This window comes from Salvelinus namaycush, chromosome 10, assembly GCF_016432855.1.
Source record: "Salvelinus namaycush isolate Seneca chromosome 10, SaNama_1.0, whole genome shotgun sequence".
NCBI classification, from domain to species: Eukaryota; Metazoa; Chordata; class Actinopteri; order Salmoniformes; family Salmonidae; genus Salvelinus; species Salvelinus namaycush.
The window spans coordinates 9,725,825-9,742,246 of record NC_052316.1 but is presented as its reverse complement, the minus strand read 5'-3'; the positions used below and the strand labels follow the sequence as shown (position 1 = coordinate 9,742,246).

The window sequence follows — 16,422 nt, the reverse complement described above, 5'->3', positions numbered from 1 at the left end:
ACAGGTGAATAACATGTGACCACTAGTGATCGCTCAAGTAACAACTATGTAACCATGTAGTACCAGTATAATAAAAGAAAGGAGGCAAATTGTCTAACCATTTTCTTTTACTGTATTACACAGTTCATCCATGTGTCAACCACAAAGCTAGATAGGTATGTACACAATCTCATTGTACAGTCCCTTATGTTTTGAAAGCAAAATTCCTGCAGTTATTGTACACAAAAATAACAAGCATATTTCGATGGGAAAACATAAAACACTGGGATAGCGTCCCAAATGGCACCCTAATCTGTTTTTTTAGTGCACTACCCTTGACCTGGGCTCATAAGGCTCTGGTTAAATTCAATGCACTCTTTAGGGAATAGGGTGCCTTTTGGGATGTAACCTAGGCCCTAAAAATGGAAGATGAGACTACTGTCAAGTGCAACTGTAAGATTGACAGAGACGAGGTGAGGAAGAACATTTAAGGCTTTGATAAGATTAAATAACACTGATTCATTACATCATCTATGCCCAGGAATTTAGCATACATTTTGACTGATGAATCTGCTCAACCTGGTCATAAGTCCCAAGCAACAGACTTCATCCATTATCCCCCACAAACGCAAGAGGCTCCAAACGAATGACCACGTCCTCTTGTGGTGAATTGGAGCATAATTTTACAGTCCGACAACTCTTAGATCTAGTTTCCAGAGGTGAGTGCAGGATTGATGCCGCTCTGTTCCAACTCAGCGATCACTGCCATGTGTTTGAAGTCGGCTGGTTTGTGGTTAAAGGTCTCCACCAATCGGAAGGTCTCCTGCCGCTGGGTTCCGTAGAACAGCTGCACCTGATTGGCCAAGCACTGAGCCAGATGTACGGTCTGCAAAAGAGTGTTTCGTTAAAAGCTTTCCTCTACTTAGACCACAACAAATAGCTAAGCTATATATGATGACTACTGTGTAATAAGCAAACAAAATACCATAGGTAAAATGACATTGGAATCTACAGTACAAATACTTGACCAATTACCATCTCACACAGCACAGTTGTTGGTATCATTTATTAATGTGCTGTTTGTATACACGTCTGATTAGACTGTATGGGTAGCGGTTAAGTTGCACGTGGAGCATATGCATAATTGGATTCTTCTGCTGCTGATTTCAAACACTGACTTCAAAATTTTTATGATCGAGCGGAACTGCATTGCACCATGTACGATGCCTTGTTAGAAACAACTTACCATAAACTTAGGATCCATCTCAGCAGTCATCAGCACTACACCCTTATCCTTCTGCAAGTCTGAGTAGTGGTAGAGGATCAACTGACTGGGGGCGTGCTCTCCCATGGTCTGTGGAGAGGGTCAGGAAAACATCATGTGTTATACAATATAGTGGTATATCATTTATACCAGGGGTCTCCAACCCTGTTCCTGGAGAGATACCATCCTGTGGTAGATTAGGGTTGGAGTGAAAACCTACAGGACTGTAGCTCTCCAGGAACAGGGTTGAGAGTCCTGATCTATACTATCTATTTGAATATCATGTTTTTTTAAACTTTCGGATATCCGGATAGTTGAAATACATGTGTTTTAAAGAAGAAATGTGTTTGGGGGAAACACCGCTTTGATTGACTGACAATAACAACAAGTGTGAAACGTGTGTAGGATAACCGAGGTAAAGATGGTTTTATATTCACACATTCAACAGACATTCGCCAGAAGCCATTTAAAATGGTAAAAATCAATAACTAATGAATCGATTGTCACAGAAACATAAAAATAGATATGTTTTTTTTCTATAAATGTCTAGCATACTTTCACAATCTTTGTTTTGAATAAAAATTCCAGTTTAGATTTGATATAAATACAGAAAATCTATAAGATGCCATTTAAAGCAGTATAAATCAATAACTAATTCACTGTCACAGAAACATCAAACTTCATATGATTTATTCTATAAAAGTCTAGCAACCTTTAACAAGTTTTGTATTGAGTGAAAATTCCAGGGGAGTTTCTAATGATCAATTAGCCTTTTAAAATGATAAACTTGGATTAGCTAACAACATGCCATTAGAACACAGGAGTGATGGTTGCTGATAATGGGCCTCTGTACACCTATGTAGATATCCCATTAAAAATCAGCTGTTTCCAGCTACAATAGTCATTTACAACATTAATGTCTACACTGTACTTCTGATCAATTTGATGTTATTTTGATGGACAAAAAATATATATTTTCTTTCAAAAACAAGGACATTTCCAAGTGACCCCAAACTTTTAAACGGTAGTGTACGTATATACTGTGTGTGTGTGTGTATATATAGAAGGGTATTTATACTTTAAGACATATTTTAAGTGAATGGATGTGGATGATAATTATGCCAGTGTTTTAATGTCCTAGTTTCATGTTTTTTTTGTCAGAATAATAGTAGAGAGAATGATTTATTTCAGATTTTATTTCTTTCATTACATTCCCAGTGGGTCAGAAGGTACATACACTCAATTAGTATTTGGTAGCATTGCCTTTAAATTGTTTAACTTGGGTCAAAATTTTGGGTAGCCTTCCACAAGCTTCCCACAATAAGTTGGGTGAATTTTGACCCATTCCTCCTGACAGAGCTGGTGTAACTGAGTCAGGTTTGTAGGCCTCCTTGCTCGCACACGCCTTTTCAGTTCTGCCAACAAATTTTCTATGGGATTGAGGTCAGGGACTTGTGATGGCCCTCCAATACCTTGACTTTGTTGTCCTTAAGCCATTTTGCCACAACTTTGGAAGTATGCTTGGGGTCATTGTCCATTTGGAAGACCCATTTGCGACCAAGCTTTGTTTCATCAGACCAGAGGACATTTCTCCAAAAAGTACGATCTTTGTCCCCATGTGCAGTTGCAAACGGTAATCTGGCTTTTTTTTATGGCGGTTTTTGAGCAGTGGCTTCTTCCTTGCTGAGCGGCCTTTCAGGTTATGTTGATATAGGACTCGTTTTACTGTGTATATAGATACTTTTGTACCCGTTTCCTCCAGTATCTTCACAAGGTTGATTTACACTTTTCGCACCAAAGTACGTTCATCTCTAGGAGACAGAACGCGTCTCCTTCCTGAGCGGTATGACGGCTGCGTGGTCCCATGGTGTTTATACTTGCGTACTATTGTTTGTACAGATGAACGTGGTACCTTCAGGTGTCTGGAAATTGCTCCAAAGGATGAACCAGACTTGTGGAGGTCTACCATTTTTTTCTGAGGTCTTGGCTGATTTCTTTAGATTTTCCCATGATGTCAAGCAAAGAGGCACTGAGTTTGGAGGTAGGCCTTGAAATACATCCACAAGTACACCCCCAATTGACTCAAATGATGTCAATTAGCCTATCAGAAGCTTCTAAAGCCATGACATCACTTTCAGGAATTTTCCAAGCTGTTTAAAGGCACAGTCAACTTAGTGTATGTAAACTTCGGACCCACTGGAAATGTGATACAGTGAATTATAAGTGAAATAATCTGTCTGTAAACAATTGTTGGAAAAATTACTTGTGTCCTATCCGACTTGCCAAAACGATAGTTTGTTAACAATACATTTGTGGAGTGGTTGAAAAACGACTTTTAATGACTCCAACCTAAGTGTATGTAAACTTCCGACTTCAACTGTAGTTTGATGTTTCTGTGACAAACGGTGAATTAGTTATTGATTTATACCGCTTTAATAGGCATCTTATACATTTGATGTATTTCTATAAAATCTGAACCAAAATTTGTATTCAAAACAAATGTTGTAAAAGTATGCTAGACATTTACATAATCAATCATACCTAGTTTGAGGTTTGTGACAAATGAATAATTATTTATTGATTTATACAGTTTTAAAAATGGCATTTATAGATTTCATGTATTTCTATAAAATCAAAACCGGAATTTGTATTCAAAACAAATGTTCTAAAAGTATGCTAGACATTTATAGAATACATAATATCTAGTTTGATGATTCTGTGACAAACAGTGAATTAGGTATTGAATTTTACATTTGTAAATGGCTTTTGGCGAACGTCTGTTGAATGTCTTGAATGTAAAACCAACTTTACCTCGGTTGTAGGATACCAGTGCGTCTTTTGTATGGGGCGCTCATAAAAACAATCATAAAACTGTTTTATAAACATATTCATGTAATGGTTTATCCTCGTAGGCTATGTAGCAAAGTCAGACAAATACTTTTATTTCATTTTAGACAAAGCATTTCACCCCTACAAAAAATACGCACATTTATTTCTCAGAAAGTAATTGAATATTAACATCCATTGGGATATTTGAATAATACCTGGACATTGATGAGGGAGGTGAAATGGAGCTCGTGGTCCGACCACTGGCCCAGGAAGAACTCATAGCCCTCCTTCTGGGGTAACGCATACAGGAACTGGAGATAGGGGAGTCACAGATTGTAATCATCATCACCGCTGTCTATTTTCAACTGTTTCTTTACTAAACTATCTGACATTAAATGACTATCATTCTGCTTTGCGACCATCAACCAACAAGAGTTCCAATTGTGAACTCGAGAGTATAACATCTCAAAATAATAAAATGCATTCTTTATTGGAGCAATACTGCCACCAAGTGGTCTTTATTGCATGTTACAATCACATCTGCTCTGACTTTAGTCATTATGCCAGACAAATTGGCAAATAATTTGTTTGCCAATTTGTATGCAATGTCATTGCAAACACACTTTATTGTCATCAAATATTTTGACATATTACAGCACAGTTCTAATAGACACTGAGCAGTGAGATTCTTACCGCGGGGTTCGACTTAGCTCGGTTGAAAATTACTTCAAAAATGTGAGCCTAAAATGGAGGAATAATTATGCAATTACAAGAAAACATTTGTTAAGGTCAATAAATAGTTATGCAAAGCAAGTCAAATTACTGGCAAAAGTGTTTTTTGACAAAATAGCAAACTTACTGGTATGACAGCACTGATGGTGTCTTTTGTGGCATAATACTGCCCCCACAGCTGAAAACAGAGAATGAAAGTTAAACATATGTTTCATTCCTCTTATGAGAACATGAAAAATAACATGGTTCTTTACCTAGATATGACATTTAATCTCCAAATACCCATACCTCTGCAATTTCTTCTCCTGAATTATCCCGGATCAAGTCCAAGTTGAGGATAGATCCTAGGGTCTTTGCAAAAACAAAAAAGATGTTAATGAGATCACCCAGGTGTACGGCGTGAGTTACCCTCATACATGGGTAACAAGTAATGGGCTCATAAACCTTGTGAAAAGCTGTATACAAATGCAATCCAATCATGTCAATAGTATCAATCAATGCCATTCCACATTCTCTTCAGCAATTTACAATGCTATCGAGGACAGCATTTGTTAATTTTCACCTTGTCTTTAGTGAATCTGCCTGAACCATCAGCCTGCTTGTCACGCTTCTCCAACTGCAAATAAGGTAAGATTTGTTTCATATCAAATTGGAGTCAATCAAACAGTGTTTCCCTACATTGGTGTAGAGCATATTGGTACGAAGACTGTCAAAGATACATCTATGGACTCGCAGTCTTTCAGTGTAAAGACTTCTACAACAGGGGAGAGGATGTACGCACCCCAAAGCAACGGTGGGTAGCCTAACAGACAATGTTTAAGCATTATGATTACACCCAACAAAATATGTTCTGTATTAACTTACCTCCTGCTCCATGACTTTGACAAACTCTGCTTGTTTAGAGTGTCCAAGAGGCTCCCTCTTGATTTCAATTCGCTTCTCGAGCCGAGCATTGAACTCCTGAGGTTTGGCACTAAAAAAAAATGAAATAACTTCTGGTTAGGAAATGTGTAAATTCAAAACTAAGGTACAGGTCAGCGTAGCCCATGATCATGACGCAGATCCATTACACATAAGAGTCATTGGACGAAGGATTCTTCTGTACCGGGGGGTTTTGTTAAGAGCCCAGACGCTCAATCTGAACATTGACACGCATGATTGCGGTACGGTTTTGGAAGCAAAAGTACCTTATCTTTCATGTCAGTTGGGAATACATTTTCAAAAAACAAAAAGGTTAAATTGATACACACGTTGAAAGGGTAAGGGTTAGAGTTCCCACACGCTTATATCTATCTTCATGTAACAGCGCTTGTTTACATAAGACCAGATGCGACCACCTGTGCTCAGTCACTATCTATCATGCTCCGAAAGCCTGTGTACAAGCCTAACTCAGGAAGTGTAGTTTAAGTATGCTCTCTCTAATTCTCTCTTTCTCTCTCTCGGAGGACCTAAGCCCTAGGACCATGCCTCAGGACTACCTGGCATGATGACTCCTTGCTGTCCCCAGTCCACCTGGCCATGCTGCTGCTCCAGTTTCAACTGTTCTGCCTATGGAACCCTGACCTGTTCTCCGGACGTGCTACCTGTCCCAGACCTGCTGTTTTCAACTCTCTAGAGACAGCAGGAGCGGTAGAGATACTCTTAATGATCGGCTATGAAAAGCCAACTGACATTTACTCCTGAGGTGCTGACTTGCTGCACCCTCGACAACTACTGTGATTATTATTATTTGACCATGCTGGTCATTTATGAACATTTAAACATCTTGGCCATGTTCTGTTATAATCTCCACCCGGCACAGCCAGAAGAGGACTGGCCACCCCTCATAGCCTGGTTCCTCTCTAGGTTTCTTCCTAGGTTTTGGCCTTTCTAGGGAGTTTTTCCTAGCCACCGTGCTTCTACACCTGCATTGCTTGCTGTTTGGGGTTTTAGGCTGGGTTTCTGTACAGCACTTTGAGATATCAGCTGATGTAAGAAGGGCTATATAAATAAACTTGCTTTGAGGTAGTCGTGGGCGAAGCTAATGGTTGAAAAATGCCACCTAGAGTTTGAGAGCTTATGGTCAGCCTAGAGCAGTGGTCACCAACCTTTTCTGAGTCAAGATCACTTTCTGAGTCAAAATGCATGCCGAGGTCTACAGCACTGATTTTTATTAACATGACTTAAAAAATGTAAGCCTATGCAACAATAACCAATTAAAAACAGTACTGTAGCAATGAGGTTTGTGCAGTAACCTATGGGCCCAACACATTATCACCGCATACTGGCTTTGCTTGAATTTACCTGCCAATGCATTGTTGTTCGGGACATTTAAAAAATATATATATTTCAAAATTTGAGGTAGGCTATATGATCCCACCAGTAATAGATCCATTGTTGTATTACTTGTGAGACACAGCTGAGTGAGCATACGTTTAAATAATTTGCTTTTTTATTTTACTGGGCTGATGGTGCCTGCATCTGATGGTCAGTCTCAGCAGAGGGAGAGCAGCAGACTGAGGGTCCATCTCTCAACATCCCTCCGCTCTCCCTTTCCTCCACTGACACTGACCAAAAAGGGGCACCGTCTTCCAGCTGATGGCGAAACTCGAGTCGCACCATATTATTTCTGCCTCATGCACAAATTCATGTCGTTACTCACATGAACAGCGAAAGTGAAATATTCCTTGATATTAAAAAAGACCCAAGCTGCTAATAATAACAACAACACAAGCCTATAGATACACTTTCCTACTCATTCATTACTGCTGCAGTGCTTGTTGTAGCGCTGAGTGGAAATAGGAAGAAAGCACATTTTATGGCTTATAAAAGTGTTGAATACAAAGTGTTGACGGCGCTGAGTAAGAATTTAAACATGAACTCACTCATAAAAACAGCAGCTCGTTGCTGTATTCGTTGACAGTCTCTCTCTAGACATTGATTTAAAATCTCACAGTATACATTTTGCCGTAGCTTTCTTTTATGCCTGCTACGTTACTGCAGAGTCGGTCATCTGAGCAATCTGATTGGCCAGCAATTATTTCACTTATAATTCACTGTATCACAATTCCAGTGGGTCAGAAGTTTACATACACCAAGTTGACTGTGCCTTTAAACATCTTGGAAAACTCCAGAAAATGATGTCATGGCTTTAGAAGCTTCTGATAGGTTAATTGACATCATTTGGTCAATTGAGGGTGTACTTGTGCATGTATTTCAAGGCCTACCTTCAAACTCAGTGCCTCTTTGCTTGACACCATGGGAAAATCAAAACCACAAGTCTGCTTCATCCTTGGGAGCAATTTCCAAACACCTGACGGTACCACGTTCATCTGTACAAACAATAGTACGCAAGTATAAACACCATGGGACCACGCAGCCGTCATACCGCTCAGGAAGGAGACGTGTTCTGTCTCCTAGAGATGAACGTACTTTGGTGCGAAAAGTGCAAATCAATCCCAGAACAACAGCAAAGGACTGTGTAAAGATGCTGGAGGAAACAGGTACAAAAGTATCTATATCCACAGTAAAACGAGTCCTATATCGACATAACCTGAAAGGCCGCTCAGCAAGGAAGAAGCCACTGCTCCAAAACCGTCATAAAAAAGCCAGACTGCGGTTTGCAACTGCACATGGGGACAAAGATCGTACTTTTTGGATAAATGTCCTCTGCTCTGATGAAACAAAAACTGTTTGGCCATAATGACCATTATGTTGGGAGGAAAAAGGGGGAGGCTTGCAAGCCGAAGAACACCATCCCAACCGTGAAGCACGGGGTGGCAGCATCATGTTGTGGGGGTGCTTTAATGCAGGAGGGACTGGTGCATTTCACAAAATAGATGGCATCATGAGGCAGGACAATTATGTGGATATATTGAAGCAACATCTCAAGACATCAGTCAGGAAGTTAAAGCTTGGTCGCAAATGGGTCTTCCAAATGGACAATGACCCCAAGCATACTTCCAAAGTTGTGGCAAAATGGCTTAAGGGCAACAAAGTCAAGATATTGGAGTGGCCATCACAAAGCCCTGACCTCAATCCCATAGAAAATTTGTGGGCAGAACTGAAAAAGCGTGTGTGAGCAAGGAGGCCTACAAACCTGACTCAGTTACACCAGCTCTGTCAGGAGGAATGGGCCTGAAACGTTTGACCCACGTTCAACAAGTTTAAAGGCAATGCTACCAAATACTAATTGAGTGTATGTAAACGTCTGACCCCCTGGGAATGTAACGAAATAAAAGTTGAAATAAATAATTCTCTCTATTATTCTGACATTTCACATTCTTAAAATAAAGTGGTGATCCTAACTGACATAAGGCAGGGAATTCTTACTAGGATTACATGTCAGGAATTGTGAAAAACTGAGTTTAAATGTATTTGGCTAAGGTGTATGTAAACTTCCGACTTCAACTGTACATACATACCGTTACATAACATACACATATATAGCTAGTTAACACAGTAGGGCAATACTTAACGGTCACCAGGTCTTACCCATGGTTATTACACCTGGGTATTTCATTTCCCTGTTCATTATCCAGTGACAAGCATATTAGCCTGGTGCTAACTAATCTTTGCTAGCGTTTGACTTTGCGCTTACTTTCGTAGTTTCTTTATCTTTTCCTGATATTTATTATAATATGGATTGTCTTCCAGTTCCGGCTCTTTCTCTTTCTTCACAGAAAATGCTCTAAAATGCGACGGCACCAGACCTGGGATGAGCGGTCGTATTCCAGTTGCCCTGACCGCTAGCATCCCACGGTACAAACAAGACATTTGCACCATGGCCGCCGCCATATTTCCTTCGTCGTTGTCGCACATAAATAAAGCGCCGTGAAGAAACACTGTCAACTTAAAAACCGTTCCGAGGACCTGTTCTGTGTGCGTCAAACACAGTAAATGAGAAAGGCCCATATAACTATATGGATATGCCTAAATGTTTGTCTTTTTTTGTTAATCAAGTGGTTTGAACATTTTAATTCAATCCAAAAATGTCCCAAATCACAACACAACAGTCTTCTAAAACATTTGCATTCATTTCAAAATCAGTTTGGAATGCATCAAAACAAGCTTGGAATGCAACAGTAATGCACATAAATGCACAGAGTATGTTAGAATAGTAGCAATGGTGAAAACACATTTTAGAAGATTCAAGGTTTTTATTATGAACACATTTACAGAGCAGCTTCAAGGTAAACTGTAAATAATGTCAGAGACCATCTTTTTTTAACTGAAACCTTTCGGTGTTTGAACTGAAGTACAACGTAGTACAATGTAGTACTACAGTAATTGAGTTCCTAACCCCACCCACCCTCTAGAATAGCACCCACTTACAGTATATGGCTTATCTTTTATCTGAAGGGTAATGTAGTTACATTGACATTTTCCTCCATAAAATAACTAATGTATATTTGGGTCTCACTTTACTTGGATAGTCCTTTACATGTGATATTTTGATTCTCAGATGATGAATAAACTCTCTATCGACATGCAATAACTAGTAGGTTTGCCATGTATCCTTCAACCACCCTGGAAAACCAGCTGACACTATCAATGATTCAGCTTGTGCTTAGTTACTGTAGTTAAACATCTATAGCACACTACCCCAAATAAAATATTGCCAATATTTGTGTTGGTATTGCCCTTTAAGTGTGGTAATCCACATTCCTCTTCAGTGATTCTGTGCTGGCGAAGAGCAAATGTATCTGCGTTCTGGTGCCGTGGTGCAGGTCATGGGTGTCCATGTTTTCTGACTTTGGGCTAACACACACGTGGATCTAGAGGCAGCACTCTCGGGCCGCTGCTCTTGAGCTCGGTCCCTCTTGAGTCTGGAGAATGACAGGGATCTGCCGTCCGTCCAGGTCCAATGTCCCGGGCTGCCTGACAGGCCTGTAAACATATGAAACAAGTATTCAGGAAAAAATACAACTCTGTGTTCTGCTGTAAGGTAATTTGCGAACAGAGAATGTAGCAATGTTCCCCTTACCGATCCAAAAGGCCTGTTTCCCAGCAAATTTCCATAACCAAGCCATGTCTTTTTTCGACTGGACACTTGTTAGATTGCTGTCAAACCTTAGAAAGAGCATTAAAAACAGAACATTAGTAGTTAATGCATAGGCGGATCACCTATCCTCCAGAACCAACAGAATGGCTAGAGGCTACTAAAGACATTCCTTATATAGCAGTAGCTTACTACTTTTAACCTGGGCCTATGAGTAGTACATGTAATGCAGCTCTCCTTACAGTAAGGTGCAGGTCCGTTGAGCACTGCTCCAGCTGGCCACGCCAGGGCTCAGGATGTAGCAGTGCCTCCTGTAGTGGCTCCAACCCGTGGGGCAGGAAGTGCTCACTGACCTCCCAGCCTGGGCCATACAGGGAAGGAAAGAGAGAATGAATGGATGGATGTTCTAAAAAGTGCTGTGTTCGAGACCGATTCAAGACCAGAGCAAATCAAGTCTGAGTCAAGACCGGAGGCGGGGGAGAGATCGAGTCAAGACAGAGACCGGGAGGGTGACAAGGGGTCCGAGACCGAGTCAAGAAAAATGTGTCCAATTCAAGACCACGATTGCAATTTTGCCAAATCACCACCGTGATAAGAGTTCAAAATGTCCAGTATTTCTGTGTTCATATTTCAGAACAACATATGGATTCTCTAGACATTCAAAATAGTTAAAAATGCATACTGAGGGTAAATAGAGCCACTCTACAAATGATTACTAACCCAAACACAGTGGGGAACAATAGGCTTTCTACGCCTTCAGAGAAGGGCTAAGGATTTATACAATAATTCTTATAATAATATACAAATTATGATAACTATATTGTTATTTTGAATGATGTTCTGATTTAATCTCTTCAGTTTTTGTTGGCTTAGGGTTAACATTCTCTATTGTACTACATAATTGCTAAATTGTAATACATCCACTACACTACTTTGATACGCATCAGTAGGGATTAAGAATTGAGTATATGCAATGCCCACTGAAAAAAAAGTGGGTATACGATTTATACCTGCATATACCCTCCACTACAGCGGTATAGTGGAGGGTATACGCAGGTATAAATTGTATACCCACTTTTTTTTTTCAGTGGGCATTGCATATACGGATGCATATCAAAGTAGTGTAGTGGATGTATTACGATTTATCAATTATGTAGTACAATAGAGAAATCATGTACAAAGTAGCCTACACAATCGCTATTTGTGTTTTAGAAAGTTCACTGCTACATGAGTGCGCTGGTATTACGGTTGCTGTCCTTTCATAAACACAATCCTGTCACACACTGAAAGCCTATAGGTTCGCCACTGAGTAAACATGTCTATAATAGATATGAAGGCTGTTATAATATTCACGTTTCAAGAAAGAAGTGTACATATTTGGCCTGGCAAAGCGGTTTTATGCGCTGACTGAATGGAAGCTGATAATTAGTGTTTTACTCCGCTGGTCTCGGCAAGAAATGATGAATCCTCGCTGTCTGAGACCAAGTACAAATGTATCAGACACCGAGACAAGACCGAGACACTCAATATGTGGTCTCAAGACTGACCTACATAGAAATAGTTTATTTGATTATAACTACACTAAGACTCTTCTGGGCTTTGAGATTGCCAGTCAGTTCGTGTGTCTCCATCCAAAACATCCAACCAATGTTCCTTAAAAAAAATTCAGCACTGAGCAAATTTCAGGTCTACTGAGTGCAAACTTGACACTTGTGAAAATTCTGTGCAAGTTCCAGCGCACGTTTACTGTGAACACTGAGTCTGTACCTGCTTTAAGTTACAGTTTTAACAGTGGCCAAGAAGGCAACTGTGGCTATTTGATCATAATGTAGGCCTATCAGAGTGGCCTACCATGGAGAAAATGCATCCCATAACATTTTAACATGGAAATAGCTGTTCTATCATTCAGCTGTAGGGGGGGGGGGGGGCAATGCAAATAGTTTGGGTAGCCATTTGATTAGCTGTTCAGGAGCCTTATGGCTTGGGGGTAGAAGCTATTTAGGAGCCTCTTGGACCTAGACTTGGCGCTCCGGTACCGCTTGCAGTGCGGTAGCAGAGAAAGCTATCTATGACTAGGGTGGCTGGAGTCTTTGACAATTTTTAGGGCCTTCCTCTGACACCGCCTGGTGTAGAGGTCCTGGATGGCAGGAAGCTTGGCCCCGGTGATGTACTGGGACATACGCATTACCCTCTGCAGTGCCTTGCGGTCGGAGGCCGAGCAGTTGCCATACATGGCAGTGATGCAACCAGTCAGGATGCTTTCGATGATGCAGCTGTAGAACCTTTTGAGGATCTGAGGACCCATGCCAAATGTCTCCTGAGGGGGAATAGGTTTTGTTGTGCCCTCTTCACAACTGTCTTGGTGTGCTTGGACCATGTTAGTTTGTTAGTGATGTGGACGCCAAGGAACTTGAAGCTCTCAACCTGCTACACTACAGCCCATCGATGAGAATGGGGGCGTTCTCTATCCTCTTTTCCTGTAGTCCACAATCCTCTTCTTTGTCTTGATCACGTTGATCACGCTCCTGGTGGCGCTCCCGACCACCAGGAGTGCCGCCTCTGGGTGATATATTTATTGTTTACGTATGGCCTTATATAGCTTGTTGAGTGCCGCTTTAGTGCCAGCATCGGTTTGTGGTGGTAAATAAAAATCTAATCAAATCTAATCAAATTTTATTTGTCACATACACATGGTTAGCAGATGTTAATGCGAGTGTAGCGAAATGCTTGTGCTTCTAGTTCCGACAATGCAGTAATAACCAACAAGTAATCTAACCTAACAATTCCACAACTACTACCTTATACACACAAGTGTAAAGGGATAAAGAATATGTACATAAAGATATATGAATGAGTGATGGTACAGAACGGCATAGGCAAGATGCAGTAGATGGTATAGAGTACAGTATATACATATGAGATGAGTAATGTAGGGTATGTAAACATAAAGTGGCATAGTTTAAAGTGGCTAGTGATACATGTATTACATAAAGATGGCAAGATGCAGTAGATGATATAGAGTACAGTATATACATATACATATGAGATGAGTAATGTAGGGTATGTAAACATTATATTAAGTGGCATTGTTTAAAGTGGCTAGTGGTACATTTTTACATAATTTCCATCAATTCCCATTATTAAAGTGGCTGGAGTTGAGTCAGTATGTTGGCAGCGGCCACTAAATGTTAGTGGTGGCTGTTTAACAGTCTGATGGCCTTGAGATAGAAGCTGTTTTTCAGTCTCTCGGTCCCTGCTTTGATGCACCTGTACTGACCTCGCCTTCTGGATGATAGCGGGGTGAACAGGCAGTGGCTTGGGTGGTTGTTGTCCTTGATGATCTTTATGGCCTTCCTGTGACATCGGGTGGTGTAGGTGTCCTGGAGGGCGGGTAGTTTTCCCCCGGTGATGCGTTGTGCAGACCTCACTACCCTCTGGAGAGCCTTACGGTTGTGGGCGGAGCAGTTGCCGTACCAGGCGGTGATACAGCCCGACAGGATGCTCTCGATTGTGCATCTGTAGAAGTTTGTGAGTGCTTTTGGTGACAAGCCGAATTTCTTCAGCCTCCTGAGGTTGAAGAGGCGCTGCTGCGCCTTCTTCACAACGCTGTCTGTGTGGGTGGACCAATTCAGTTTGTCCGTGATGTGTACACCGAGGAACTTAAAACTTTCCACCTTCTCCACTACTGTCCCGTCGATGTGGATAGGGGGGTGCTCCCTCTGCTGTTTCCTGAAGTCCACAATCATCTCCTTTGTTTTGTTGACGTTGAGTGTGAGGTTATTTTCCTGACACCACACTCCGAGGGCCCTCACCTCCTCCCTGTAGGCAGTCTCGTCGTTGTTGGTAATCAAGCCTACCACTGTAGTGTCGTCCGCAAACTTGATGATTGAGTTGGAGACGTGCATGGCCACGCAGTCGTGGGTGAACAGGGAGTACAGGAGAGGGCTCAGAACGCACCCTTGTGGGGCCCCGGTGTTGAGGATCAGCGGGGTGGAGATGTTGTTACCTACCCTCACCACCTGGGGGCGGCCCGTCAGGAAGTCCAGGACCCAGTTGCACAGGGCGGGGTCGAGACCCAGGGTCTCGAGCTTGATGACGAATTTGGAGGGTACTATGGTGTTAAATGCTGAGCTGTAGTCGATGAACAGCATTCTCACATAGGTATTCCTCTTGTCCAGATGGGTTAGGGCAGTGTGCAGTGTGGTTGCGATTGCGTCGTCTGTGGACATATTGGGTCGGTAAGCAAATTGGAGTGGGTCTAGGGTGTCAGGTAGGGTGGAGGTGATATGGTCCTTGACTAGTCTCTCAAAGCACTTCATGATGACGGAAGTGAGTGCCACGGGGCGGTAGTCGTTTAGCTCAGTTACCTTAGCTTTCTTGGGAACAGGAACAATGGTGGCCCTCTTGAAGCATGTGGGAACAGCAGACTGGGATAAGGATTGATTGAATATGTCCTTAAACACACCAGCCAGCTGGTCTGCGCATGCTCTGAGGACGCGGCTGGGAATACCGTCTGGGCCTGCAGCCTTGCGAGGGTTAACACGTTTAAATGTTTTACTCACCTCGGCTGCAGTGAAGGAGAGCCCGCAGGTTTTGGTAGTGGGCCGTGTCAGTGGCACTGTATTGACCTCAAAGCGAGCAAAAAAGTTATTTAGCCTGTCTGGGAGCAAGACATCCTGGTCCGCAACGGGGCTGGTTTTCTTTTTGTAATCCGTGATTGACTGTAGACCCTGCCACATACCTCTTGTGTCTGAGCTGTTGAATTGCGACTCTACTTTGTCTCTATACTGGGACTTAGCTTGTTTGATTGCCTTGCGGAGAGAATAGCTACACTGTTTGTATTCGGTCATGTTTCTGGTCACCTTGCCCTGGTTAAAAGCAGTGGTTCGCGCTTTCAGTTTCACGCGAATGCTGCCATCAATCCACGGTTTCTGGTTTGGAAATGTTTTAATCGTTGCTGTGGGTACGACATCGTCAATGCACTTTCTAATGAACTCGCTCACCGAATCAGCGTATTCGTCAATATTGTTGTTGGATGCAATGCGGAACATATCCCAATCCACGTGAGCGAAGCAGTCTTGAAGCGTGGAATCAGATTGGTCGGACCAGCGTTGAACAGACCTGAGCGAGGGAGCTTGTTGTTTTAGTTTCTGTTTGTAGGCCTGAAGCAACAAAATGGAGTCGTGGTCAGCTTTTCCGAAAGGAGTGCGGGGGAGGGCCTTATATGCGTCGCGGAAGTTAGTATAACAATGATCCAAGGTTTTACCAGCCCTGGTAGCACAATCAATATGCTGATAGAAGGGAGTTAGGGAGTTTAGTTTTCAGATTAGCCTTGTTAAAATCCCCAGCTACGATGAATGCAGCCTCAGGGTGTGTGGTTTCCAGTTTACAAAGAGTCAGATAAAGTTCGTTCAGGGCCATCGATGTGTCTGCTTGGGGGGGGATATATACGGCTGTGATTATAATCGAAGAGAATTCCCTTGGTAGATAATGCGGTCGACATTTGATTGTGAGGAATTCTAGATCAGGTGAACAGAATGACTTGAGTTCCTGTAAGTTGTTATGATCACACCACGTCTCGTTAATCATAAGGCATACACCCCCGCCCCTCTTCTTACCAGAAAGATGTTTGTTTCTG

The 16,422-nt window shown here is 41.8% G+C and overlaps 2 protein-coding genes across 2 annotated transcripts in view; both read right to left on the bottom strand.

The window, feature by feature from the left end:
- Window positions 1-89: 89 nt before the first annotated feature.
- atpaf1 (ATP synthase mitochondrial F1 complex assembly factor 1) lies at window positions 90-9,604 on the bottom strand. The gene is made up of 9 exons (XM_039001829.1): window positions 9,384-9,604; window positions 5,669-5,777; window positions 5,367-5,420; window positions 5,093-5,155; window positions 4,932-4,982; window positions 4,766-4,813; window positions 4,288-4,383; window positions 1,226-1,333; window positions 90-865 (listed from the first exon to the last, which is right to left on the bottom strand). Exons 1-9 carry the CDS (start codon window positions 9,602-9,604, stop codon window positions 686-688), a joined length of 930 nt encoding a protein of 309 aa, XP_038857757.1. The 3' UTR covers window positions 90-685.
- A 375-nt stretch (window positions 9,605-9,979) lies between these two features.
- Window positions 9,980-16,422, bottom strand: part of frem1b (Fras1 related extracellular matrix 1b) — a 60,430-nt gene continuing 53,987 nt past the window's right edge. Inside the window, 3 exon segments of the mRNA XM_039003075.1 lie at window positions 9,980-10,672; window positions 10,770-10,855; window positions 11,027-11,145. Of these exon segments, the coding sequence (XP_038859003.1) occupies window positions 10,455-10,672; window positions 10,770-10,855; window positions 11,027-11,145 (423 nt within the window). The 3' untranslated portion in view covers window positions 9,980-10,454.

Coding starts and splice junctions, on each gene's coding strand:
- atpaf1 (XM_039001829.1), bottom strand. CDS start 9,604: ATGTGCGACAACGACGAAGGAAATATGGCGGCGGCCATGGTGCAAATG. Junction 4,983..5,092: donor CAGGAGAAGAAATTGCAGAG/GTATGGGTATTT, acceptor CTCTGTTTTCAG/CTGTGGGGGCAGTATTATGC. Junction 1,334..4,287: donor CCTCCCTCATCAATGTCCAG/GTATTATTCAAA, acceptor CCCTCTCCACAG/ACCATGGGAGAGCACGCCCC.